This window comes from Salvelinus alpinus, chromosome 1 (assembly GCF_045679555.1).
Source record: "Salvelinus alpinus chromosome 1, SLU_Salpinus.1, whole genome shotgun sequence".
Classification (NCBI taxonomy): Eukaryota; Metazoa; Chordata; class Actinopteri; order Salmoniformes; family Salmonidae; genus Salvelinus; species Salvelinus alpinus.
In genome coordinates, this window is record NC_092086.1 from 97,830,434 (window position 1) to 97,855,710 (window position 25,277).

At 42.0% G+C, this 25,277-nt stretch overlaps 2 protein-coding genes and 1 pseudogene across 5 annotated transcripts in view; 2 read left to right on the plus strand and 1 right to left on the minus strand.

Moving 5' to 3' along the window:
• The first annotated feature begins 4,640 nt into the window (after positions 1-4,640).
• On the plus strand, positions 4,641-5,069 carry LOC139567112 (profilin-2 pseudogene; annotated as a pseudogene).
• Positions 5,070-6,645: 1,576 nt separating this feature from the next.
• LOC139535900 (zinc-binding protein A33-like) lies at positions 6,646-12,046 on the plus strand. The gene is made up of 6 exons (XM_071335833.1): positions 6,646-7,416; positions 7,898-7,993; positions 8,146-8,379; positions 9,027-9,049; positions 9,152-9,267; positions 9,704-12,046. The coding sequence occupies exons 1-6, from the start codon at positions 6,904-6,906 to the stop codon at positions 10,246-10,248; spliced, it is 1,527 nt and encodes a 508-aa protein (XP_071191934.1). The 5' UTR covers positions 6,646-6,903; the 3' UTR covers positions 10,249-12,046.
• Positions 12,047-14,590: 2,544 nt separating this feature from the next.
• Positions 14,591-25,277, minus strand: part of LOC139535897 (bone morphogenetic protein 1-like) — a 69,473-nt gene continuing 58,786 nt past the window's right edge. For 3 of the 4 annotated variants that reach the window (XM_071335783.1, XM_071335805.1, XM_071335816.1), the window contains 7 exons: positions 20,155-20,318; positions 19,726-19,906; positions 19,451-19,576; positions 19,116-19,243; positions 18,500-18,713; positions 15,596-15,846; positions 14,591-15,426 (listed from right to left, as the gene is read on the minus strand). In XM_071335783.1, coding sequence (XP_071191884.1) covers positions 15,292-15,426; positions 15,596-15,846; positions 18,500-18,713; positions 19,116-19,243; positions 19,451-19,576; positions 19,726-19,906; positions 20,155-20,318 — 1,199 coding nt within the window. In that variant the 3' untranslated portion in view covers positions 14,591-15,291. The remainder of the gene's footprint in view (positions 15,427-15,595; positions 15,847-18,499; positions 18,714-19,115; positions 19,244-19,450; positions 19,577-19,725; positions 19,907-20,154; positions 20,319-25,277) is intronic. The other variant, XM_071335794.1, reaches the window with a different exon arrangement.

Genomic DNA, 25,277 nt, shown 5'->3' on the forward strand with positions numbered 1-25,277 from the left:
AACCAGTGAAAGTGCAGGGCGCCAAATTCAAACAACAGAAATCTCATAATTAAAATTCCTCAAACATACAAGTATCTTATACCATTTTAAAGGTAATCGTGTTGTTAATCCCACCACAGTGTCCGAGTTTCAAAAGGCTTTACAGCGAAAGCACCACAAACAATTATGTTAGGTCACCACCAAATCACAGAAAAACACAAAGACAGGAGTCACAAAAAGCAGAAATAGAGATAAAATGAATCACTAACCTTTGATGATCTTCATCAGATGACACTCATAGGACTTCATGTTACACAATACATGTATGTTTTGTTTGGTAAAGTTCATATTTATATCAAAAAATCTCAGTACACATTGACGCGTTATGTTCAGTAGTTCCAAAAACATCCGGTGATTTTGCAGAGAGCCACATCAATTTCCAGAAATACTCATAATAAACGTTGATCAAAGATACAAGTGTTACACATGGAATTTTAGATCCACTTCTCCTTAATGCAACCGCTGTGTCAGATTTCAAAAAAGTTTTACGGAAAACGCAAACCATGTAATAATCTGAGGTCGGCGCTCAGAGCCCAATTAAGACAAAAAGGTATCCGCCATATGGTGCAGTCAACAGAAGTCAGAAATAACATTATCAATATTCACTTACCTTTGATGATCTTCATCAGAATGCACTCCCAGGAATCCCAGTTCCATAATAAATGTTTGATTTGTTCGATAATGTCCATCATTTATGTCCAAATAGCTACTTTTGTTAGCGCATTTGATAAACAAATCAAAACTCACGAAGCGCGTTCACTAGTTGCAGACGAAATGTCAAAAAGTTCCGTTACAGTCCGTAGAAACATGTCAAACGATGTATCAAATCAATCTTTAGGATGTTTTTAACATAAATCTTCAATAATGTTCCAACCGGAGAATTCCTTTGTCTTCAGAAAAAGCAAATGGAACGGGAGCTACCTCTCATGTGAATGTGCATGACCAGGTCCTGGCACTCTGCCAGACCTCTGACTCAATCCCCTTTCATTCAGCTCCCCTTTACAGTAGAAGCCTCAAACAAGTTTCTAAAGACGGTTGACATCTAGTGGAAGCCTTAGGAAGTGCAACATGACCAATATCCCTCTGTTTCTTCAATAGGGGCTGAGTTGAAAATCGACCAACCTCAGATTTCCCACTTCCTGGTTGGATTTTTTCTCAGGTTTTTGCCTGCCATATGAGTTCTGTTACCGAGAGGAGCTGCTAATACTATGCATATATTAGCAACTGGGACTGAGGAGCAGGCAGTTTACTCTGGGCACCTCTGGGCACCTTATTCATCCAAGCTACTCAATACTGCCACCAGCCATATGAAGTTAACAAACTATAGTTTTGGCAAGTCGGTTAGGACATCTACTTTATGCATGACACAAGTCATTTTTCTAACAACTGTTTACAGACAGATTGTTTCACTTATAACTCACTGTATCACAATTCCAGTGGGTCAGAAGTTTAAATACAGTAAGTTGACTGTGCCTTTAAACAGATTGGAAAATTCCAGAAAATGTCATGGCTTTAGAAGCGTCTGATAAATGATGTCAATTAGCCTGAGTCAATTGGAGGTGTACCTGTGGATACATTTCAAGGCCTACCTTCAAACTCAGTGCCTCTTTGCTTGACATCATGGGGAAATCAAAAGAAATCAGCCAAGACCTCAGAAGAAAAATTGGTTCATCCTTGGGAGCAATTTCCAAACGCCTGAAGGTACCACGTTTATCTGTACAAAGAGTAATACACAAGTATAAACACCATGGGAACACACAGCCATCATACCGCTCAGGATGGAGACACATTCTGTCTCCTAGAGATGAACGTACTTTAATGCGAAAAGTGCAAACCAATGCCAGAACAGCAAAAAACCTTGTGAAGATGCTGGAGGAAACAGGTACAAAAGTATCTAGAAATGCCCTCTGGTCTGATGGAGAAAAAAAAGAACTGTTTGGCCATAATGACCATCGTTATGTTTGGAGGAAAAAGGGGGAGGCTTGCAAGCCGAAGAACACCATCCCAACCGTGAAGCACAGGGGTGGCAGCATCATGTTGTGGGGGTGCTTTGCTGCAGGAGGAACTGGTCTACTTCACAAAAATAGATGACATCATGAGGCAGGAAAATTATGTGGATATATTGAAGCAACATCTCAAGACATCAGTCAGGAAGTTAAAGCTTGGTCACAGATGGGTATTACAAATGGACAATGTCCCCACGCATACTTCCAGAGTTGTGGAAAAATGGCTTAAGGACAACAAAGTCAAGGTATTGGAGTGGCCATCACAAAGCCCTGACCTCCATCCCATAGAACATTTGTGGGAAGAACTGGAAAAGCATGTGCCAGCAAGGAGGCCTACAAACCTGACTCAGTTACATCAGCTCTGTCAGGAGGAATGGGACAAAATTCACCCAACTTATTGTGGGAAGCTTGTGGAAGGCTACCCAAAACGTTTGACCCAACTTAACCAATTTAAAGGCAATGCTACCAAATACTTATTGAGTGCATGTAAACTTCTGACCCACTGGGAATGTGCTGAAAGAAATTAAAGGTTAAATAAATCATACTCTCTACTATTATTCGGACATTTCACATTCTTAAAATAAAGGACGCCATTGAGATTGACCTAAAACAGGGATTTTTTACTAGGATTAAATGTCAGGAATTGTGAAAAACTGAGTTTACTGTGTTTGGCTAAGGTGTATGTAAACTTCCGACTTCAACTGTACATTCCTCCTACAGATAACCATTAACTTCTGGTGTAGAAACCAGATTGTGGCACTGCTCATTTCCATAGGATACCTGATGATTAACTATATTTCAAGTTTAGAAGTCAGAACCCATCAGTTGTAAACTTTCATTCATAGGCTAGGTTGTAGCAACCTCATGACGGGTATAGGGAACATTTGTGACCCGATTCAGGAAACTAGGCGAGTCATGACTTCACTGTTTGAATGTAAAAAATGTGTGATCTCACTTTGTTTACCTAGTTAGGTTTATTGTTTACCTAGCTAGCTAGCTACATGTCTTAAGCTAAAGTGTACTGTTAGCTAGCTAACGTTAGCTGGCTGGCTCCCTGGCTGACATTGTTATTCGTATCTCAGAGCAGTTTGCTTTTCTAGTTAGAGCCTAATGTTAGCTAGCTAACATTGAACCTGGTTGGTTAGCTCCCAGCACTCTGTGCCATTGTTAGTGCTGTGTTCATTGTTGTTTAGCTAGCTAATGTTAGCTGGCTGGCTCATTAGTTAACATTATGTTACGTGTGATCTTACACTTTGTTTACCTTGCTAGGTTCATTGTTTGCCTAGCTAGCTAGCTGCATGTCTTAAGCTAAAGTGTACTGTTAGTGTACTTGCGCTGTGTTCATTGTTGTTTAACTAGCTAACGTTAGCTGGCTGGCTAGCTGGATAGCTAACGTTACGTGACGTGTGTACAACACCCGTTGAATATGGCCGGTGTCAGTAAACGTCTGCAAAAAAGCGTAATGAAATTGTTGCCAGAAGAGCTGGTTAGGCTGTTTGCATGTCATTCATAGATAAACAAATCATCGGCCAGAGAGTCAAGTGTGCGCTCCAAGAGCGAAACGAGATGGGTGGGGCTAAGGCTTAAGAGTGTGTGAACGATGCTGAATGGGTGTAGACAAAGAAGAGCTCTTCACTAGATATCATAACGTTCAAAGGTCATTAACTCAAAAGTGAGTTTACAAGTTGATCAACTTTCAAAGCAGAATTACTTTCCCATTGTTCCTCAAATGCAGAGAATGATATACCATTTTGTACCTCTGAGTCTCTACTTTTATCCAATCTAAAAAAATAAAAATACAATTTAAAATGTTGCTACATAAGACCAAATCCAGGTGTTGAGTCACATATGAGTATCATGTAGTAACCTAAACTTATCGATGTTACATTGAACTGGGTGAATGGAATATGAATGACAGTCATCCAATATGCTGTAATAGAAATAAGGCCATGCTCATGAACAAAAAAATTGTTCTGCCTTATCATAAACAGCACTGACCTCCACTGGTTTGCATGGTACTGGATACATTTGTTTTCAGCAATAGTCAGGTATTTTGTTGGAAACTAACATTTTGTTAGACTTGGGGTGATCAGATATTATGAATGGAGTTAAACACAAAAAAGTTCTGGGCTGAATTTAATTACTGATTTTATTTATTTTCTAATTTTATCCACCCCACTTCAGATGAGTATGTCCATGAGTAATACAATTCCATCTCCTGCCATTCCTAGGTCCTGTATGTGAATTATAATACAGGTAATGGCAGACTTGCACTTTGGCCACTAGATGTCTGTATTCTGCTTCTGATTCAGTGGTAGGCTTTGTGCAACAAAAGGGCATGACATTATTAGTTATCCTTTGTGACATCACAGAAGTCTGAGACACTTCAGTTGACACAGTGGCAGTATTTCACTGACATGTTTTCCCCACACCAACCAGGTAGGTTTTTAGAGAATTCTCAATATGGACCCATGTTGGTAGATAATCAATTCTCTCCATACTTGATCACCATTCTGCGCACTTCCTGCTTTCATTATCTCAGGCTAAAATTAATTAATATTTTCAGGGATACATCCCTCCACCCCCTCCCCAGGAATGGCGTTGCCCAGCTTGCAGCACTATGTGGACAGGTTGATGTTTGAGGGCCAGTGTGCAGACTGTGCGTTGGTGAACGTCAGTACCCGCAGAGTGATGGCGGCCACTCCAGGGGGATCACTGGAACATCTGACCCGGCGGGAGATTAGGAGAATACTGTCCAGGAAGAGAGAGGCCATCCAGACCCAGGGAGTGAGCCTGGGGGGTCTGCGCTGTGCCCTGGTGAGGGACAACATGGTCACCCCAGGGGAGAGATCAATGGACCTGCGCACCAAGCACAGGCCCAGCCGGGGTGTGGCCGTGCGCCGGACACGCCATCTCCTCCTGGTGCTCCTCGGCAACAGGGGGATCAGCAGCGGATTCCTCAACCACAAGGCCTATCAGATGGCTGCATGCCTTCGCAACGCAGGATCATCACAACTTGCTTGAATTTACAGCTTACCTGTATGTACTGCTTACCTGAACTCTTGCTTGGGAGGACATTCCTGTGTCATGGACAGTATGTGATTTTTGACAGAGTAAACTGAGTTGAAACTGTCTAAAACAGTCTATACTGTGTCCTGTAGTTAGTGACATATTTGTGCTTCTTTAATTGTGTAGTGACCTAGAATGCAGTGACCTAGTATGCTTGTCAAGTACACACGAGTCTGTATGGCCAGGTCCCACATTGTCATTACAGTATTACATGGTCAGCCACAGACCAGGATAAACAGGCAATGTGACAATAACTGACAAAAAGGCAGTTAAAAGGTTAAGTGTCAGACACTTGTTTAACAAGTAGTAGGTTAAGTATGCCTGCTGCTTGGAATACTAGACACCAATAGCAGAGTAAATACGTACCCTGTCAAGAATCTTGGAGAAATGGTCACATATTGCTTTTATAACTTGCATAATAGCATAAACAGAGTCTAAGGTCAATAATATACTTTCAGAACAGAATGTATTAGAAACGTGAACAATTAAGGAAGAAATGTGACTCATGCATGCAGTGCCTGAAATTAACATCAGGTAGAAGAAATAAAAAAGGGCATATGCTCAAAATATGACTTCAGCCCATAGCGTTTGACAAGGTGTTTGTCTACATTGGAGTGCGCTTACAAGTAACCAGCTAGCTCAGGCTGACACTGTACTGGTTATTGAACTTAATTGCTTTGAACTATTCTCCCCACATTGTCTGATACTACTGCGCTGTTGGAACTAGGAGCATTTTGCTACACCCACAATAATATCTGCTAAATATGTGTATGTGACCAATAAAATTTGATTTGATAAATTCACACACTTCTATTGGAAAGTTCAGTTATGAAAAACCTGTTTGGGTACTCACATGACCATGGGTGTAGTTGGCTATAGCTGACTGGAGCTCCAGATGTGCGAGTACACTCCAAGGTACTCTTTAAGCACAGTGGGCTCCCACACTTAGGAGTTTATAGAGAACAGCCATCACTGTTCACTTCTATATTTTTTATACATTTTCTGCCAGTTGATTATATATTTTGTCAGTTTTGTTACAGTATAAGGATCTTTGAAATAATTTAATACCATTGTTTACTGTCATGCAAAATGTAGGTTGTTTTCCAGCCAGCTAAAGAAAAAATAGGGCACATCTGTTTTGACTAAAAGTTTTCACATACAATACTGTAGGCCTAAACACACACACACACACACACACACACACACACACACACACACACACACACACACACACACACACACACACACACACACACACACACACACTAGGGATTAACTGATTCCAGTAACTAAGCGCTATAGTAAAGTGGATTATTAACAACCCTATTCTGCTCAAGAAGCAGGACTGCACTGCAGTTACCACCATAACTTCTCTACACTAACAATCAGAGCACAGAATGACCATGGCTGGCCTGCCATAGTTTCCTGACTGTAGCTCTGACGTCAGAGGGGGAGTTTACAAGGGGGCCCACAGAGCACCCCTGCCTATCTGGGATGGAGCAACAGAGAGGCCGCCTCCTCACCAGCCTCTTCCTTTCCCACAGTCAACAGGAAGACTGAGCCGAGTCAGAGTGGAGACCAGACAGAGAGGACCCAAACACTCAGGAGAAGGAGGACGTCTCAAAAGCTTCCAATCCAGCACAAAAAAACGAGAAGTCTGAAAGAAGGAATGAACATAAGGAGTAAGAATCACAGAGAGGTGGAGAAACTCCAGTTAACGTCTCCACACAACGTCGAGGTGGAGAAGTTAGACAAGAAAAGTTCCAAATACAGGGAGGGGTAGCTTCCAATGCAAACTACAAAGGAAAAGCAGAGGTTGTCTAGTATGGCTGGGCAAGTATCCAAGAGCTCAGCACAGCGACTCAGCCGAGACCTGACCTGTTCTATCTGCCTGGACCTCTTCAAGCAGCCTGTCTCCCTGCCCTGTGACCACACCTTCTGCCAGGCATGTATCGCTGGCTACTGGACGGGCCCCAGAGGCGAGGTCCAGGGGGGGTCCGGATCCTGTCCCCAGTGCAGGAAGGTCTTCCCTGGCCAGAGCTACCGGCCCAACCGCATAGTTGGTAACATAGTGGAGAGCTACTGCCAGGGCCTGGAGGAAAGAGAGGGGCTGCTGGGGGACACGGGGGTACCAGAGAGGAGCCTTGCTCCTGCTCCTGCCCCGTGCTGTGGCCGGCACCGAGAGGAGCTGAAGCTCTACTGTGAGGAGGACCAAGAGCTGTTGTGTCTGGTGTGTGGACTCTCTCAGGAGCACCGGAACCACAACATGGTGTGTGTCCAAGAGGCACAGCAGAGATACAGGGTAAGTCCAAATTCTATTTGACTTGTGTTGCCTTGTTACACTCTTACATTTTTCAAAGAATGCTAGTAAAAGGCTTAGCTCAGGGTTAAAAAACAACTAAACCAAGGGTCCCAGTTGCAGGGGAAATTGAAGACAGGTGGCGCTATGGACTGAGCAGTAGAATTTTGCTTGGGAGGAATTGAAGCAAAAAGTTGATTTGATCAAATGTTGCACACAAAAAACAAAGTGACTTGGCATCAACAACTACAATGTCAATGATTTGTCACATCAATTTACGTGTCACTTTTTTATGTAAGACAAACTGCTCATTATTCACCCCACATTCTCTTGTTAAGAGTTGCATCCGGCTTGTTTCCCATAACATTCATATTCCAGACTCACTCCAAGAGCAGATTACTGTATTTACTGTAAGGCCTGGTGTAGAGAACAGAAGGCTGATGCTGACTTAGAGTCATGCTGCTGCTTTTTTCTGGCCATGCAGGCATCTCTCAGCAGTTCCATGGACTCTCTGAAAGGGGAGCTGAACACGGCCCTGCAGTGTGAGAGAGAGACTGAGGACGAGGTCAAGAAGCTCAAGGTGAGACGCTCTAGTATCTACAGCTTGTAACAATCTGTACATTGCACTTAAACCTTGAGTGTCTCATAAACCTTGACCCTCTCGAACTAACTGCCATTGCTAATGACCCCCCCCCCCAAAAAAAACACCCCACACACTTTCTGTCCCCCCAGGAGCACACGGCAGACCTGAAGCAGCGCATCGAGGCCCAGTTCAGCGACCTGCACCAGTTCCTATACCAGGAAGAGAAGCTGCTGCAGGTGAAGCTGAAGACAGAGGAGCGCAGGGAGCTGATCAGGCTGGACGAACACAAGGCCCTGCTCTGTGTGGAGGTCTGCCGTCTGCAGAGGGCCCTGAATGAGATCGAGGACAAGCTGAGGGAACAGGACCCCTTTACATTGCTGCGGGTGAGAGACAGGGTAATTCTAGGCTGGTGGAATTTCACATGAGAAGTAACTCAATGAACCTCCTTGATGGGGGAATGTGAAAAATATGAGTTTTACACTGAAAGGTTTTAGGTTAGATTTTATGTTATTTTGCTTGTGCTGTTTGAAAATTATGTACTGGATGGGAGGACAAAACTATCTTGCACACTTCTAGACATTTACATCTGCTGTAATAAGTTAGTAAGTAACCATTCTAGACATTCTACAGGAAGGTCTTTCTGATAGCAATGAGTAGAGTAGTACTTCATTGATCGCAACTTGGGAAATTCACTCAGCATCATCCTTGATAAGGACAAGACCCTTATCAATGACAAACACATACAATACACACAATGGCCCTCCAGATTGCAGGGAAGAACCCTTCAGGGTGGAGCACAGGCAGGATGTGGGCCCATGACCTCACTCCTGGTCGATGGTGAGGATAAGGAGATTATAGGGAAAGCAGGCTCAGACCCAGGGACTTTCCCCCAACCACTGGGAGATCCCACAGGGCCGGGATAGCGTGAGCTCAGACACTGATGTCATGTGAAAAACGGCTTTCTCTCTTTTTACCCAATGCCAAAACTAATCAGCACACTCTCCCCTCTGTTTTTCCTGTCTCGTCCCAGAATATCAAGACCCTGGTCCAGAGGTGAGTGTGTGATGGGACGTGGGACGTTTTAGATTGTTATTCCATAATGGAGTTTTCATGTTTCTGATATGTATTGTCTGAAGCTTGTGTTGCCTTTGGCAGGCCGACGCCCAAATTTGAAAAGCCTACTCTCACGGCCCCGAGCCTGTGTGAGGGTCGGTTCGCAGGGCCCCTGCAGTACCGAGTGTGGAAATCACTGAAAGGAAGCATCTACCCAGGTACTGTAAGGCATTAACCTTTACAGTGGAGGCTTGCTGAGGGGAGGAAGGCTCATAGTAATGGTTGAAATGGAGTCAATGGAATGGTATCAATCACATGGAAACCACGTTTGATACCATTCCAATGACTACATTCCAGCCATTATTATGAGCTGTCCTCCCCTCAGCAGCCTCCACTGAACCTTTAGTAGAGTGACTGACAATTACAGCACTCAGGAGCAATAATTCAGGAGCTTTCGGCAACTATTTGTCCTCGGCAACATACATGAATTGCCCAGAAATGACTACTTGACAGTTGTTTTGTTATTTAAAATGTAAAGTTGAAACTGCTACTGAGAATTATATTGTATTCACATTGTAACGCTTTGTATCTGTGTTATGGCATGTAAAATCATGCAATACCTAACTTGACCAACTTATTTTCCCTTATTCTCAGTTCCGGCCGCCATCACCTTGAATTCGAGCACAGCCAACCCCTGGCTTAGCCTGACCTCCTCCCTCACCTGTGTCCGCTACCAGACCTTCAACCACTCTGTCCAGGACAACCCCAACCGCTTCAATGCTGCATTGTCCCTGTTGGGCAGTCAGGGCTTCACCCACGGCCGCCACTACTGGGAGATAGAGGTCTACAGCAGCACTGTGTGGACTGTGGGTGTGGCTAGAGAAACTGTATCGAGGAAGGGAGTAATCAAAGCCTTGCCGGCCAATGGCTTTTGGACCCTGTCCCTGTCCTATGGAATACAGTACATGGCCTGTACATCGCCCCCTACTGTGCTTTCACTGGAGGAGCCTCTGGCTAGGATAGGTGTATATCTGGATTATAAGAGGGGTCTGGTGTCTTTCTACAATGCAGAGAGCATGACACATCTCTATACGTTCCGTGAAACCTTCACAGAGACGTTGTACCCCTACTTCAATCTGGGATTCCTAGATAAAGTGCATGAGAATGAGCCCCTCAAAGTTTTCCTTCCCAAAATCTGACAGCCGCGGCACTTATCTATTCCCCGCAAAGCCTGAGGCCATCCTTACACTGGTGTGGTGCTAAAACACCCTAAAACAACTGACACAAAATACTACCGTCATATTGTTTGAGATGTTAGAGAGAGTAAGCAGGCCAACTGTAAATAACAATTTTAAAAAATGTAATCTTGATGTGGGCCAGAGCTTCACCATCAAGGTTTGTTAAATGTATGTATGCGCAATAACCTTTTGCAGTATTACAGTGTAAATTGTACGTGACTGGCGTTAACAGAATGATGAATACAAAATGTCCTTATCGTGTACAATGTACGGCAGTTTAATATTTTGAGACAAAAATGCGGCAACTATTTTAATAAGTAATCTTTAATGCATAATAATAATCTTTTAATGAATTTTGGATATCATCAGTATTACAAACGTTCACCTCACGATACTGTACCATTCAAAATAAATAATAATTTGTTTTGTGTCTCTGTGTTGAAATAGAACCTGTTATTTGATCTGGACAGTCTCAGCACAAACAGTAACAGGCATTAACACACTTCTGCATGGTGGATTTGTGCATATCAGAGCACAGGAAAGAGGAAACTCATTAAGAGGTCATTTGAAAAGAGTTTTCTGTGTAGTTGTGTCAGTCTTTCTTCCTGTGATCCTTTTGGCTTAACCTACATTGAACCGAGCTGAGTAATGCGTCAAAATTATTGGAATAAAATTGATGGACCACGTCTGAGAAATCCCTGACTAATCAAGAAAGAGCGGGAGAGAGCGAGCAGTTTAAACCTGCACAGTGATTTTTTTTGTGTGTACCATTAGCAGTAGCACTTTGAGGAAAACATTCTCATTCCACCATGCAGGCTGATACAACCCACACACATCAGGAGTGGTCCCGTGTGACTCAGTTGTTAGAGCATGCCGCTTGCAACACCAGGGTTGTGGGTTCAATTCTCACAGGCGATCAGTATGAAAATGTGTCTTGAATATTTGGACAAATTCACTTTCAGTGTATTAAAGTAGTATTTTTTGGTCCCATATTCCTAGCACGCAATGAATGCATCAAGCTTGTGATGCATTTGCAGTTTATTTTAGTTGTGTTTCAGATTATTTTGTGCCCAATAGAAATTAATGGTAAATAATGTATTGTGTCATTTTGAAGTGCCTTTCATTGTAAATAAGAACATCATTTGTTTCTTAACACTTGCTGATGCTACCATGATTACGGATAACCATGAATGAATCATTAATAATGATGAGTGAGAAAATTAAAGAATGATAAATATCATAACCTCCAAAAAATGTTAACCTCCCCTGTTATTGGTAATAGTGAGAGGTTAGCATGTTTTGGGGGTATAATCTTTGTGCCTCTAACTTTCACACTCATTATTCAGGATTGATTCAGGATAATCCATGATAGCATCAACATTAATGTAGAAGTGCTTGGAAACATATTCTATTCTTATTTACAATAAAAGTGACTCCAAAATGACTGTCACGCCCTGACCTTAGAGAGCCTTTTTATGTCTATTTGGTTTGGTCAGGGTGTGATTTGGGTTGGGCATTCTATGTTTTTTTTCCTACGATTTTGTGTTTCTATGTTTTGGCCAGGTATGGTTCTCAATCAGGGACAGCTGTCTATCGTTGTCTCTGATTGGGAACCATACTTAGGTATCCATTTTTCCCTCCTTTCGTTGTGGGTAGTTTACTTTGTTAGTGGCACTTAGCCCTGTAAGCTTCACGGTTGTTTTTTTAGTTTGCTGTTTTGTTGGCGTCATTTTCTAAATAAAAGGAATATGTACGCTCACGACGCTGCACCTTGGTCCACTTCTTACAATGGCCGTGACATGGACACAATACATTATCTCCATTCGTTTCTATTGGGCACAAAATAATCTGAAACACAACCAAAGCAAACTACAAATGCATCCAACAAGTTTGTAGAGTCACAAGCTTGACGTAGTAATTGTGCGCTAGGAATATGGGACCAAATAATACAATGATTGACTACTTTAATACGTTATAAGTGAATTTGTCCAAATACTTATGACACCTTCAAATGGGTAAATTAACTAGGTAAATTAAGTGCTTCAATTTCTAAACGGTAAAAGAGATATGTATGAAAATACCCTCAAATAAAAGGTGACATTCTGAACTGTCACCTCATATAAAACATTTGATCTCAAATCCAAAATGGAGTGTCGAGCCAAATGAAATGTTTTAGCTTCACTGTCCAAATAAATACAGTTGAAGTCAGAAGTTTACATACACCTTAGCCAAATACAGTTAAACTCAGTTTTTCACAATTCCTGACATTTAATCCGAGTAAAAACCCACTGTTTTAGGTCAGTTAGGATCACCACTTTATTTTAAGAATGTGAAATGTCAGAATAATAGTAGAGAGAATGATTTATTTCAGCTTTTATTTATTTCATCACATTCCCAGCAGATCAGAAGTTTACATACACTCAATTAGTATTGGGTAGCATTGCCTTTAAAATTGTTGAACTTTGTCACGACTTCTACCGAAGTCGGTCCCTCTCCTTGTTCGGGCGGCGTTCAGCGGTCGACGTCACCGGTCTTCTAGCCATCGCCGCTCCACTTTTCATTTTCCATTTGTTTTGTCTTGGTTTTCCGCACATCTGGTTCACATTCCCTCATCTGACTAAATGTATTTTACCCTCTGTTCCCCCCCATGTCTGTGTATGGAATTGTTTGTTTGTTACGTGTGGTTCGCAAAAGGCTGGTTTGCACCGGGTATGTGTTTGACCCGTGTGTTTTGTTTATTGTACCGTTTTTGTACTTTGGGCGTTATCGCTGTTTTCCTTGGGAATGAATAAAGTGCGCCTGTTATCACCCATCTCTGCTCTCCTGCACCTGACTTACCTTCAACCAGTTGTGCACATCGTGACAAACTTCGGTCAAACGTTTTGGGTAGCCTTCCACAAGCTTCCCACAATAAGTTGGGTGAATTTTGGCCCATTCCTCCTGACAGAGCTGGTGTAACTTGGGTCAGGTTTGTAGACCTCCTTCCTCGCACACTTTTTCAGGTCTACCCACAAATGTTCTATAGGATGAAGGTCAGGGCTTTGTGATGGCCACTCCAATACCTTGGTTGTCCTTAAGCCATTTTTACACAACTTTGGAAGTATGCTTGGGGTCATTGTCTATTTGGAAGACCCATTTGCGACCAAGCTTGAACTTCCTGACTGATGTTTTGAGATGTTGCTTCAATATATCCACATAATTTTCCTGCCTCATGATGCCATCTATTTTGTGAAGTGGACCAGTCCCTCCTGCAGCAAAGCACCCCCACAACATGATGCTGCCACCCCCATGCTTCATGGTTGGGATGGTGTTCTTCGGCTTGCAAGCCTCCCCCGTTTTCCTCCAAACATAACGATGGTCATTATGGCCAAACAGTTTTATTATTGTTTCATCAGACCAGAGGACATTTCTCCAAAAAGTACGATCTTTGTCCCCATGTGCAGTTGCAAACCGTAGTCTGTCTTTTTTATGGCAGTTTTGGAGCAGTGGTTTCTTCCTTGCTGAGCGGCCTTTCAGGTTATGTCAATATAGGACTCGTTTTACTGTGGATATAGATACTTTTGTACCTGTTTAATCCAGCATCTTCACAAGGTCCTTTGCTGTTGTTCTGGGATTGATTTGCACTTTTCACAACAAAGTACTTTAATCTCTAGGAGACAGAACGAGTCTCCTTCCTGAGCGGTATGACGGCTGCGTGGTCCCATGGTGTTTATACTTGCGTACTATTGTTTGTACAGATGAACGTGGTACCTTCAGCATTTGGAAATTTGTCCCAAGGATGAACCAGACTTGTGGAGGTCCATTTTTTTCCGGAGGTCTTGGCTGATTTCTTTTGATTTTCCCATGAAGTCAAGCAAAGAGGCACTGAGTTTGAAGGTAGGCCTTGAAATACATCCACAGGTACACCTCCAATTGACTCAACTGATGTCAATTAGCCTATCAGAAGTTTCTAAAGCCATGACATCATTTTCTGGAATTTTTCAAGCTGTTTAAAGGCACAGTCAACTTAGTGTATGTAAACTTCTGACCAACTGGAATTGTGATACAGTGAATTATAAGTGAAAAAATCTGTCTGTAAACAATTGTTGGAAACATTACTTGTGTCATGCACAACGTAGATGTCCTAACCGACTTGCCAAAACTATGGTTTGTTAACAAGAAATTTGTGGAGTGGCTGAAAAACAAGTTTTAATGACTCCAACCTAAGTGTATGTAAACTTCCGACTTCAACTGTACGTAGGGGAGTCTTTATTTGGGACAAATCATAAAAACAATTGGAAAAGAACAGACCACCACCTTAATCTACATGTATCTATATTTATTAGCCTAGCCCTTGAAAAGAATAACAACACATGTTCATTTTTCTTGTTCTGCTAACATCAATCATGTGTGGGGGGGGGGAATCATACCTGTTCTGCATTGCAAGACCATACTAATTACAACTGTGTGCTCAAAACAAATTTCCCCGGTTCTATCCGTCTTTCCTAATCATCAATGTGCAACCCTCAATGATACACAGTATAGTGCCAAGAATTAAGTCAAGAGTAAATAGACATATTTAGAAACCAAGGCAAGGTGGGAAGGTTATCTTCCCAAGAAGTTAGGGCTCAGCTGGATTTCAAGTTAGGAGGTGGTCGGGGACCTTGGGAGTATTCCATTAAACCCTGATAATCCTGTATCCTACATAGTTATACCACCATCCCACTGATCCTTACAGGCCTGTGGGATCCTTTTTGTTATCTTGAGGAAATGACAAACTTTTGGAGAATTCATTTCAGGTCTCCCACACATATCCACTCTCTCGTCCACCCTCCCTAATCTAAATGATACAAACTTGAAAACGCTCTCTACTGCTGCATGGCTTGACTCCTTACAGCTGGCTTTGAGCGGAGTGGGGTATGGGGGGGGGGGGGCAGCTATCCAAGCATCCGCTCCTCTTAGGGAACTGGGAGTGTCAACGCTTTGGGGTGCACAGTCTCCTATTAAGTCTCGGTAAAGAGGGGTTCACTTGCTTGTGTGCAATGTGTCTTGGAACTTTGTGCTCGTGTACCGTACATGGAAGCCCTTCTTATTGATGGTGTCATCAGAATGGAACTTTATAACAATGGCATCCCCAGCAGAGTAGATTTCCTCAGGAGGCTGGAAGATAAATAAAAAGAGAGAGAGAGAAAGATTATCTTATACCTGTCAATTATTTAAGTAGGCAAACACCCCTGGCATTTTGTGAAGTGCTACATACAGTAGCACTATATATGTACAGTAGCTGTTACAGTCTAGTAGGTGTACTGAAACCTTTTGTCATCCTTACCCCAGATCCACAGTAGCGACCAAGCCTTGGGGCCTTGACATCAGCACCGTCAAATAGTTCAATGTAATCATAGCCACAGTCTGCCTCTTCCTCGATCTCAAAGGTTTGGAAGATGAGCTCTACTCCATAGCCCTTCTCAGCGGAGACCACCCACTGGCAGTCAGACGCCCCTGGGTAGTTGTTATCCCCAAACTGGGCGTGCGAATAAAGATCTTTGGTCTTGACCTCAGCTTTCAGGCTTCCTCCACACTCTGAGAACGCACAGCCACAAAAAAGAGACAGAGCCCCAGAGAAGGAACTCATTGAGATATGGAATGTCCCATTTATCAACAAATAATTATCTGAAAGGCAGTGTCTCTCCTCTACATTCCATGTGGGATTCTATAACATTATACCCATCTGAAAAAGCTGATCTATTGTCCCTTTGTTTTCTTAGTTGAGACCAAAAACCACAAATTCAGGTGGCAACATGGGCATTGGCACCCCCAATCGTACTAATGAATTCATATCTCATTATTCATGGGTCCTGACAAAAAATGTAGATGTTGTCACGCTGCCTGCTGAATCACACATTACAAACATCATGTACGTTAGGGATCTAACCAGACCAGGGATCTGGTCTGGTTAAACTGTAAACTCTCCTTCCAGACTCACATTAAGCATCTCCAATCCAAAATTAAATCTAGAATTGGCCTCCTATATGGCAACAAAGCATCCTTCACTCATGCTGCCAAACATACCCTCGTAAAACTGACCATCCTACCGATCCTCGACTTCGGTGATGTCATCTATAAAATTGCCTCCAACACTCTACTCAACAAACTGGATGCAGTCTATCACAGTGCCATCCGTTTTGTCACCAAAGCCCCATACACTACCTACCATTGCGACCTGTACGCTCTCGTTGGTTGGCCCTCGCTTCATACTCGTCGCCATGGCTACAGGTTTTCTACAAGTCTCTGCTAGGTAAAGTCACACCTTATCTCAGCTCACTGGTCACCATAGCAGCACCCACTTGTAGCACGCGCTCCAGCAGGTATATCTCACTGGTCACCCCCAAAGCCAATTCCTCCTTTGGTCGTCTTTTCTTCCAGTTCTCTGCTGCCAATGACTGGAACGAATGGCAAAAATCTCTGAAGCTGGAGACTCATATCTCCCTCACTAGCTTTAAGCACCAGCTGTCAGAGCAGCTCACAGATCACTGCACCTGTACATAGCCCATCTCTAAACAGCCCATCTATCTACCTACCTCATCCCCATACTGTATTTATTTATTTATCTTGCTCCTTTGCACCCCAGTATCTCTACTTGCACATTCATCTTCTGCACATCTACCATTCCAGTGTTTTAATTGCTATATTGTAATTACTTCGCCACCATGGCCTATTTACTGCCTTAACTCCCTTATCTTACCTCATTTGCACTCACTGTATATAGACTTTTTGTTTTCTTTTGTTCTACTGTATTATTGACTATGTTTTGTTTGTTCCATGTGTAACTCTGTGTTGTTGTATGTGTCAAATTGCTATGCTTTATCTTGGCCAGGTCGCAGTTGCAAATGAGAACTTGTTCTCAACTAGCCTACCTGGTTAAATAAAGGTGAAAAAAAATAGGGATAATATAATACCAAGACAAGATGAGAATAAAAAAAAAGAGACATTGACATCAGCATACAAGAATACATTTGCATCAGTAGACACAGAGAGATTATCATTAATGATGGAGGTAAACAATGGTCCCAGGATCAAATCCTTGTTGCACATCCTTTTCAACCTCCCAGTAATTAGAGTTGTCTTTGGGAAAACGCAAGCCTTTTTGATTGATCTGAGGGACAAAATTAGTCCCAACTGAATCAAAGACCTTGGTAAGATGAATGAATACCACTTATCTGGTCTGCTGGGGTTAATGGATGATTATTATTGTTACGCTCCCCAGTTTCTGTGTTGTTGGTTTGTATGTGTGTGTAAATCAGGAAATGGCTTCCTGGAATCCTAAAGCAGCTGATTGGTTGGCCCCATCGCTGATTTGAGCTCTGACCCCTCCCCCTCGTCAGGGGAAACGGCTGTCTCTTCAATTAAGAATGCCTTCTCCAGCTTGATAAAAGCCAGTGTTCCTTCGTCATGGAGGATAGCTTCTTTTTATGTCCTGTGTTGGTTGTTGGTCAGTGAAAGTTTTGTTGTTATTATTTTGTAGCCGCTCCTTCAAAGGTTTGTATGCCAAAAGGGCTTAGTGTTTTTGGTTAATTGAAATTGTTCACGTAAATTATTCAGTTTCATTTGTTTCCAGGGGGGGAAGGGGAACACACCTTGGGAGTGTTTAGGCAAGAGGCCTGCGGGTAAACATAACCTGTACTATTTAATCTGTCTATGCACACTATGTAAGGCCTGGGTGGATCACCCCATGTATTTTGGTTAGCGTGCCGGGTGGTGCTAAAGGTTAGGTAAGAAGTGGTAAGGTAGGAGGGGACTCCTTAATTTTACTTTCTTTGCTTTGGTTCCGTCCAGACCCTTTTCCCCATATTACCGTGTTAAGGACTATTAATTTCCCTGTAAATAGGATTTTTCTCTGCCTCTGTCGTCCTTCCCCGCACCTACGATCACATACTTTTTCACTCCACGGGGAGTTGAGATGTAGTAGGTTGTTGCGTTCCCTCCAAGAGGCGTACGTAACAATTATTATCAATATCTTAAATAGGTTATGGCGGTGGATTGACCAGACCTACATGGAAAAAGGTTGAATAATTTATTATACAATGAATATTAGTTGACTATTCTCATCACTCTGAAATAAAAAACAACATGTTAGCAATTCAACCATATCCCTGTGTGCACCAATGAGAATTATCCATTTCAATCCTTTTCCTTCTGGTATCAAAAAATGCTAATGCCACTATGTGTCACCGACCTGCACTGTGTGAAGCCTCAAAGCCTCTCTTCTGGACTGAGTTGTCAGAGAAGAAGCGCAGAAACATCTCGTTGCCGCTGGAGATGACTGGCGAGGGTTTCTTGATGCCACAGAAGCGTCCCAGACTGGGGGACCGGCCATCCTGCCCATCGTAGATCTCCAGGTGGTCGTAGGCACACTCCAGATGAGCCTCCATGTCGATCTCATTGAAAGCCTTAAAAGTTTATGTAGTTTCAGTGAGGTAGGTGGTGAGCTATTAACAACAGTAATAATCTACATGACCCATCTTCCACTAATGACTATATACCGTTATAATGTAAATTGTAAGCATTACATAAGAGGTGTCATTAAAACTATGCCAATCCCTACATATATGTACATTTCTACCTCAATTACCTTGTACTCCTGCACATCGACTCAGTACTGGTACCCTGTGTATATAGCCAAGTTATCGTTACTCATTGAGTATTTATTCCTTGTGTTATTATTTCTCTCTCTGCATTGTTGGGAAGGGCCCGTAAGTAAGCATTTCACTGTTAGTCTACACCTGTTGTTTACGAAGCATGTGACAAATGAATTTTGACTTGGTTTGATCATGACACAGCAGTAAACATACGATTTTGATGCGGTGGCCTGGGGTGGTGGAGAGGGCCCAGGTACAGGCCTTCTTGCTGGGGTATTTGTCAGGCCAGTTGGGGCTGGTGATGGTGCCTAACACACTGCTCACCACATGATCACAGCCAGCTGAAAGATAAACATTGCTGATTCAATCAGTAATCCAAGAGGACATATCCTAACCCCAACTCTTTGATGTCATAATCCATGTAAAATAGGATGTCAAGGGCTGTATGTAAATACTGTATGGATAAATATGGATAGGTACATGTATGAACAGAAATAGCTCTATGTAAATGTATGGATAAATCCATTAAAATAGGAGTTATCCTGTACCTTCCTTGCAATCATGTTTATTGTCATGCAGCACAAAGCCACTGCGACACTGACAACTGTAGCTCCCGAAGGTATTGACACACTCTTGTTGGCAGCCTCCGTTCTCCTTAGAGCACTCGTCCTTGTCTGCATGGGAACAGAACATTGTCAGAAATTGCTAAACCCACCTACAGTAAACCCTTAGTGACACTAGACTGTTCGAACCATTGACCATATACTTTAAACATACATTTAAAGTATGTTTGTTGCAACAACAAAAAAAATGTAAGGCTTACCAGAGAAGAATTGGGCTTTGAAGCCTTTCTTTGACACTGTGTTGTCTGATTTGAACTCAATGCGCATGTTGTTGTATTGGGAGGTGACGGTTTCTGGTTTCTCTGTTCCACAAAACTTCCCATGAAGCCTGGAGTCAGCGGTCAGTCCACTCCTCACCTCCACATAATCATATTTACACACCTGAGGGAAGAAGAGACCACATAGGACATGTCAGACACACCTCAAGAGGAACTGGAGCAAGTACTATGGAATAACTAAAAGTAAACCACAGCACACACACACACTGGCTTACAGGACTAGACAATCATTTCCCTCATGAGGAGAGATCTTCATGGTCACCTTCACTGTGAGAGCATTGTAAACGCCCATTCCTAACCACTCACAACATTTGTAAGCATTATAGGGTGTTCTCAGGCTATAATGCTTACATCGTTGCCCTCGGTCTCAAAGACATCAAACAGCAGGGTGATGTGGTAATGTGTGGGGGCCACCAGCTGCCAAACACAGTTCTTGTTGGGGGGGTATTCTTTGGGCCAGCCGGGAGTGGTGATGGAGCCATTAAGCTTGGTAATGAAGCCTCCACACGCAGCTGCTGGGGGGATACAGAGCTGACATTAGGGGCGGACACGTGGCCACGAGGCAACACAACTCAAACCACATAACAGTTATAGTTTAGGGAAGGTGGAGCTTGTTCACAGTTCAATAAAGTATGACGCACGTGAATGTGACACTACTCCCTAGGTTTCAAATTGCAACATTAATTAAGCAAATAAGAAAGTCAGGTCCTACCTATGTAGTCCTGTTATGAAATATGTTCCATGGTTTGAATCAAAGCTCTAAAAAATGAAATAAGCATCCACTAAGTACAGAAATTAAGAATAACCACATTTCGAGTGGCAGTAGGAAATAAAAAAGAAAGTGACAGGTTTATACAACACAAAGTGCAATGTCCTCTTAATGCAAAAGAGGGTAAAACACACCAACTAATGTAACCTCCCATATGGAAAAGTAATATATGGCCAAACGTTTGGACACACCTACTCATTCAAGGGTTTTTCTTTTTTTTTTACTATTTTCTACATTGTAGAATAATAGTGAAGACATCAAAACTATGAAATAACACATATGGAATTGTGCAGTAACCAAAATATATTTTAGATTCTTCAAAGTACAGTAGCCACTCTATGCCTTGATGACAGCTTTGCACACTCTTGGCAGTTTCTCAACCAGCTTCACCTGGAATGCTTTAACAACAGTCTTGAAGGAGTTCCCACATATGCTGAGCACTTGTTGGCTGCTTTTCCTTCACTCTGCGGTCCAACTCATCCCAAACCATCTCAATTGGGTTGAGGTCGGGTGATTGTGGAGGCCAAGTCATCTGATGCAGCACCCCATCACTCTCCTTCTTGGTCAAATAGCCCTTACACAGCCTGGAGGTGTGTTGGGTCATTGTCCTGTTGAAAAACAAATGATAGTGGGACAAACCAGATGGGAAGGCGTATCGCTGCCGAATGCTGTGGTAGCCATGCTGGTTAAGTGTGCCTTGAATTCTAAATAAATCACTGACAGTGTCAACAGCAAAGCACCCCCACACCATCTCCCCCATACTTCACAATGGGAACCACACATGCGGAGATCATCCGTTCACCTACTCTGCATCTCACAAAGACACTCAAAATCTCAAATTTGGACTCATCAGACCAAAGGTCAGATTTCCACCGGTCTACTGTCCATGGCTCGTGTTTCTTGGCCCAAGCAAGTCTCTTCTTCTTATTGGTGTCCTTTAGTAGTGGTTTCTTGGAGCAATTCAACCATGAAGAGCTGATTCACACAGTCTCCTCTGAACAGTTGATGTTGAGATGTGTCTGTTACTTGAACTCTGTGAAGTATTTATTTGGGCTGCAATATCTCAGGTTGGTAACTCTAATGAACTTATCCTCTGCAGCAGAGGTAACTCTGGGTCTTCCTTTCCTGTGGCAGTCCTCATGAGAGCCAGTTTCATCATAACACTTGATAGTTTTTGCAACTGCACTTGAAGAAACTTTTAAAGTTCTTGAAATGTTCCAAATTGACTGACCTTCATGTCTTAAAGTAATGATGGACTGTAATTTCTCTTTGCTTATTTGAGCTGTTCTTGCCATAATATGGACTTGGTCTTTTACCAAATAGGGCAATCTTCTGTATACCACCCCTACCTTGTCAAAACAGGACTGTTTGGCTCAAACGCATTAAGAAGGAAAGAAATTCCACAAATTAACCTTTAAAAAGGCACACCTGTTAATTGAAATGCATTCCAGGTGACTACCTCAGGAAGCTGGTTGAGAGAATGCCAAGAGTGTGCTGTCATCATGGCAAAGGGTGGCTACTTTCAAGAATCTAAAATCTAAAATATGTTATTTAACGCGTGAGTTACAAATACCTCTAACAGTCGCCCAGCGTGAGTTTTTTAATGCGTGTGATGTCAGAATGTAGTCACTGTTCCAAAATGTGATTGTTACACGACAGGACAGTGAACCCACACTGCCCTCAAACCAAGGTACGTTGCCTGCTAATTATCTATAGGCTATGTTTAAACTAGTCAATTTTAAATTAAGTTTTATTTTCTAACAACAATTTGAATTGAGGTTTGTTCCACCTCCTCATTAATTCACATGTTTGAGGCTTTACTGAGCCGGGGACAAACTTCTCTTTTCAACAAGAGCCCAACCAATTCCCCAGTGTTTCCCCAGATCAAGTATGAAGACATTATGCATCTCTAGTCAGAACAGGCCTTGCACAAACTTTTCCCCCCAGCACATTATCTGGCTGGCACCTGAATTGCCTTCATTGTTTTCCTTACAAACTTTGGACATGTATGCGTTCCTATCAAAGTAAGTGGATTATTTTCTGTATATCGTGTTGTCGTTTCTACTGTAGCACACCATTTGTATGTATGGATCATAATTGAATTAACGGTTTAATCATGTTTTCAAGTACTGCTGACAAATCATGCTTTCCGATTCTTGCATAGATTGTAATGGACACATACGATGTGTGTATAATACTTTTTTGAAGGTTGTACTGATTATGATGTGCTAATGCTAAGCTATTTGCTGGCTATGTGTGGCGCCATTTTGTTGACATCATACAATGCATTCTGGTTTTCACGTAAGCATCTGTCAGACCAAAGATGTTATAACAAGGGATAGTTCACTCGAATGACTTATGGTGCTTTCAAGACAACTGGGAACTAAAAAAATACTAGGTCAAACCATGACATCAGTGATCTACAGGTCGGAAAGTCGGAGCTCTAGAAAGAGGCCCGAGTTCCCGAGTTGGAATCCAGAGAGAAAATCCCGGTCGGAGCTTGTTTTTTTCAAAGTTCCCAGTTGTCTTGAACGCAGTGATGTCGGAAGTCAGAGATTTACGAGTTCCCAGTAGTTTTGAACGCACCATCAGATTGTAATGTTGCCAGCTCAGACCCCCTTAAGGGGTTTATTTCTATTTAGCATATAAACTTATCCTGTGTTTGCCCCCAATTTATTGATTAATCCCCCATTATAGTAATATTTCCTGCATCATATCCCCCCACAATACCTTCCCCATTTCTACCCCCATGGATTTGAAAAAACGCCTCAAATGAAATGAACCCCCCCACAAATCCCACTAAAATGGTTTCATCCCTGTTTAGCTTTTGTGATACGATTAGGCTAGGCGGTAGGCTTGTATTTGGTGTGATGATCTGTGAGGTGATAACATTTTACTTGTGTTGTGATTTGTCAAAAACAGTAAACGACTTGTCAAGTCATGTGCTCCGGTTCTTGTATACACTGTAACAAGTACATAGAAGATTTGTAATATGCTGAAATGTGGCTAAACTAAATTCATATTTTTCCAGACAATGGGCACAGCCATCTTTGACGTTGTTTTTTTGTGTCTTATAGTGAATGGCATTCTGGGATTAGGTAGTTTTCAACAAGTCAAACATAAACAAACATGGCTGCCATCATAAAGAATATAGATGTTGTTAGCCTAGCTGACACGCATCTCTTTTCTAAACAATATTACATTTCTCCCTTGTGCTCACCAGAGATGTGGTACATTGTAAACAAGTCCAGTGTTAGGTGTCTAACTTACGTTTAGTTTTTTTGTCAGTGCAACCTGTTATTTAGACTGGTTTATGTAATGAGTTTTGCTGTGGATGTGTTCCGTGTGATGTATGGATGAAGTTCGCATTTATCTTTTACAATAAAATTTGAAATTGAAGAATAAAGTTGTGAAGACCTTTATTTCCCATCAGCACAAAACATTGTTTAGATGCTTTTCAGACAACAATGCTGTTTAGACACATTTGTTGCCTCATACGCTGTGTTGCTACTGTTCCAATCACATATTTGTGATCGAACGCTACAGGGACCACTCAACAGTGATCACAAACACGAGATCGTACGGGTCAAAGGGTTAACACTTTTTTGGTTACACATGATTCCATATGTGTTATTTTATAGTTTTGATGTCTTCACTATTATTCTACCATCTAGAAAATAGTAAAATAAAATAAAAACCTTGAATAGGTAGAACTTTTGACTGGTACTGCACAAGTTTTTAAAATGCACAAAAACCTATGAATGTTTATTTTCGTACCCTAAAGTTTTGGCTGCCTATAGGGTTATGGAATCACATTGTATTTATAAAACATGGTTTACATATTGTTGTTGTAATCAATGACTGTATGTGGTTGTAATCCACTTTTATTTTGGGCCCCTCCCCTCAACAACACTAGAAGACGCCTGTGACAACTAACCATTTCAACCATTTCTTCTGTATTTTGTTTTAGAAAAACTGTATAACCTAACACAAAGCTAACTGTGTTAACCCTAGCCTGTCAAGCCTATAGGGTTGCTATTAAATTAGTGGCTAACGTTAGCTGGCTCAATATTGAGTATGGTTCATGTAGTTTAAAATATAAAAAAGGGCTACAAGTCAATGTATTAGCTAGTATGACTATATTAAATACAGAGGATATATTATGTTACTGTACTTATAGTACTTTCTAGTCTACAGCATCTGACTGAATTATTAATGTTTTGCAGATGGATTATTTTTATTCATTTTTTTCTCCAAGTTTGAAGATCAAATCACAATGTGTAATTTTTGGGGGATCTCCATCTCAGAATGCCCATAAGGATAACAGGCGTTGTGTCGGAGATCCATCGCCTGTGAAAATAGGCTACTTGCTGTTCACCCAAACCAACACCGTTTCAGTTGGGAATGTCCGTTCTGCTCATTCTAATTCTAAGCGGCAATGGTTGTGGTACAGTCTATGTATGTGTCATTTGTGACATTGTACAGATAAGACAGAGTCATTATATTCTGACCTAACTCAAATTTAAATATCTGGCTGCGTCATTATGACTTTGGATAATTTTTTATGACACATTGAACTATTTGAAGAATTCTAGGTGGCAAAGCTAAAAGGGGAGAAGATGGGGAGAAAAAAGACAGATTGGATCCTGAAAAAGTGGCCGCAATAATTGGTAAGTAGGTTTTTGTTAATCGATTGCAAATGAGC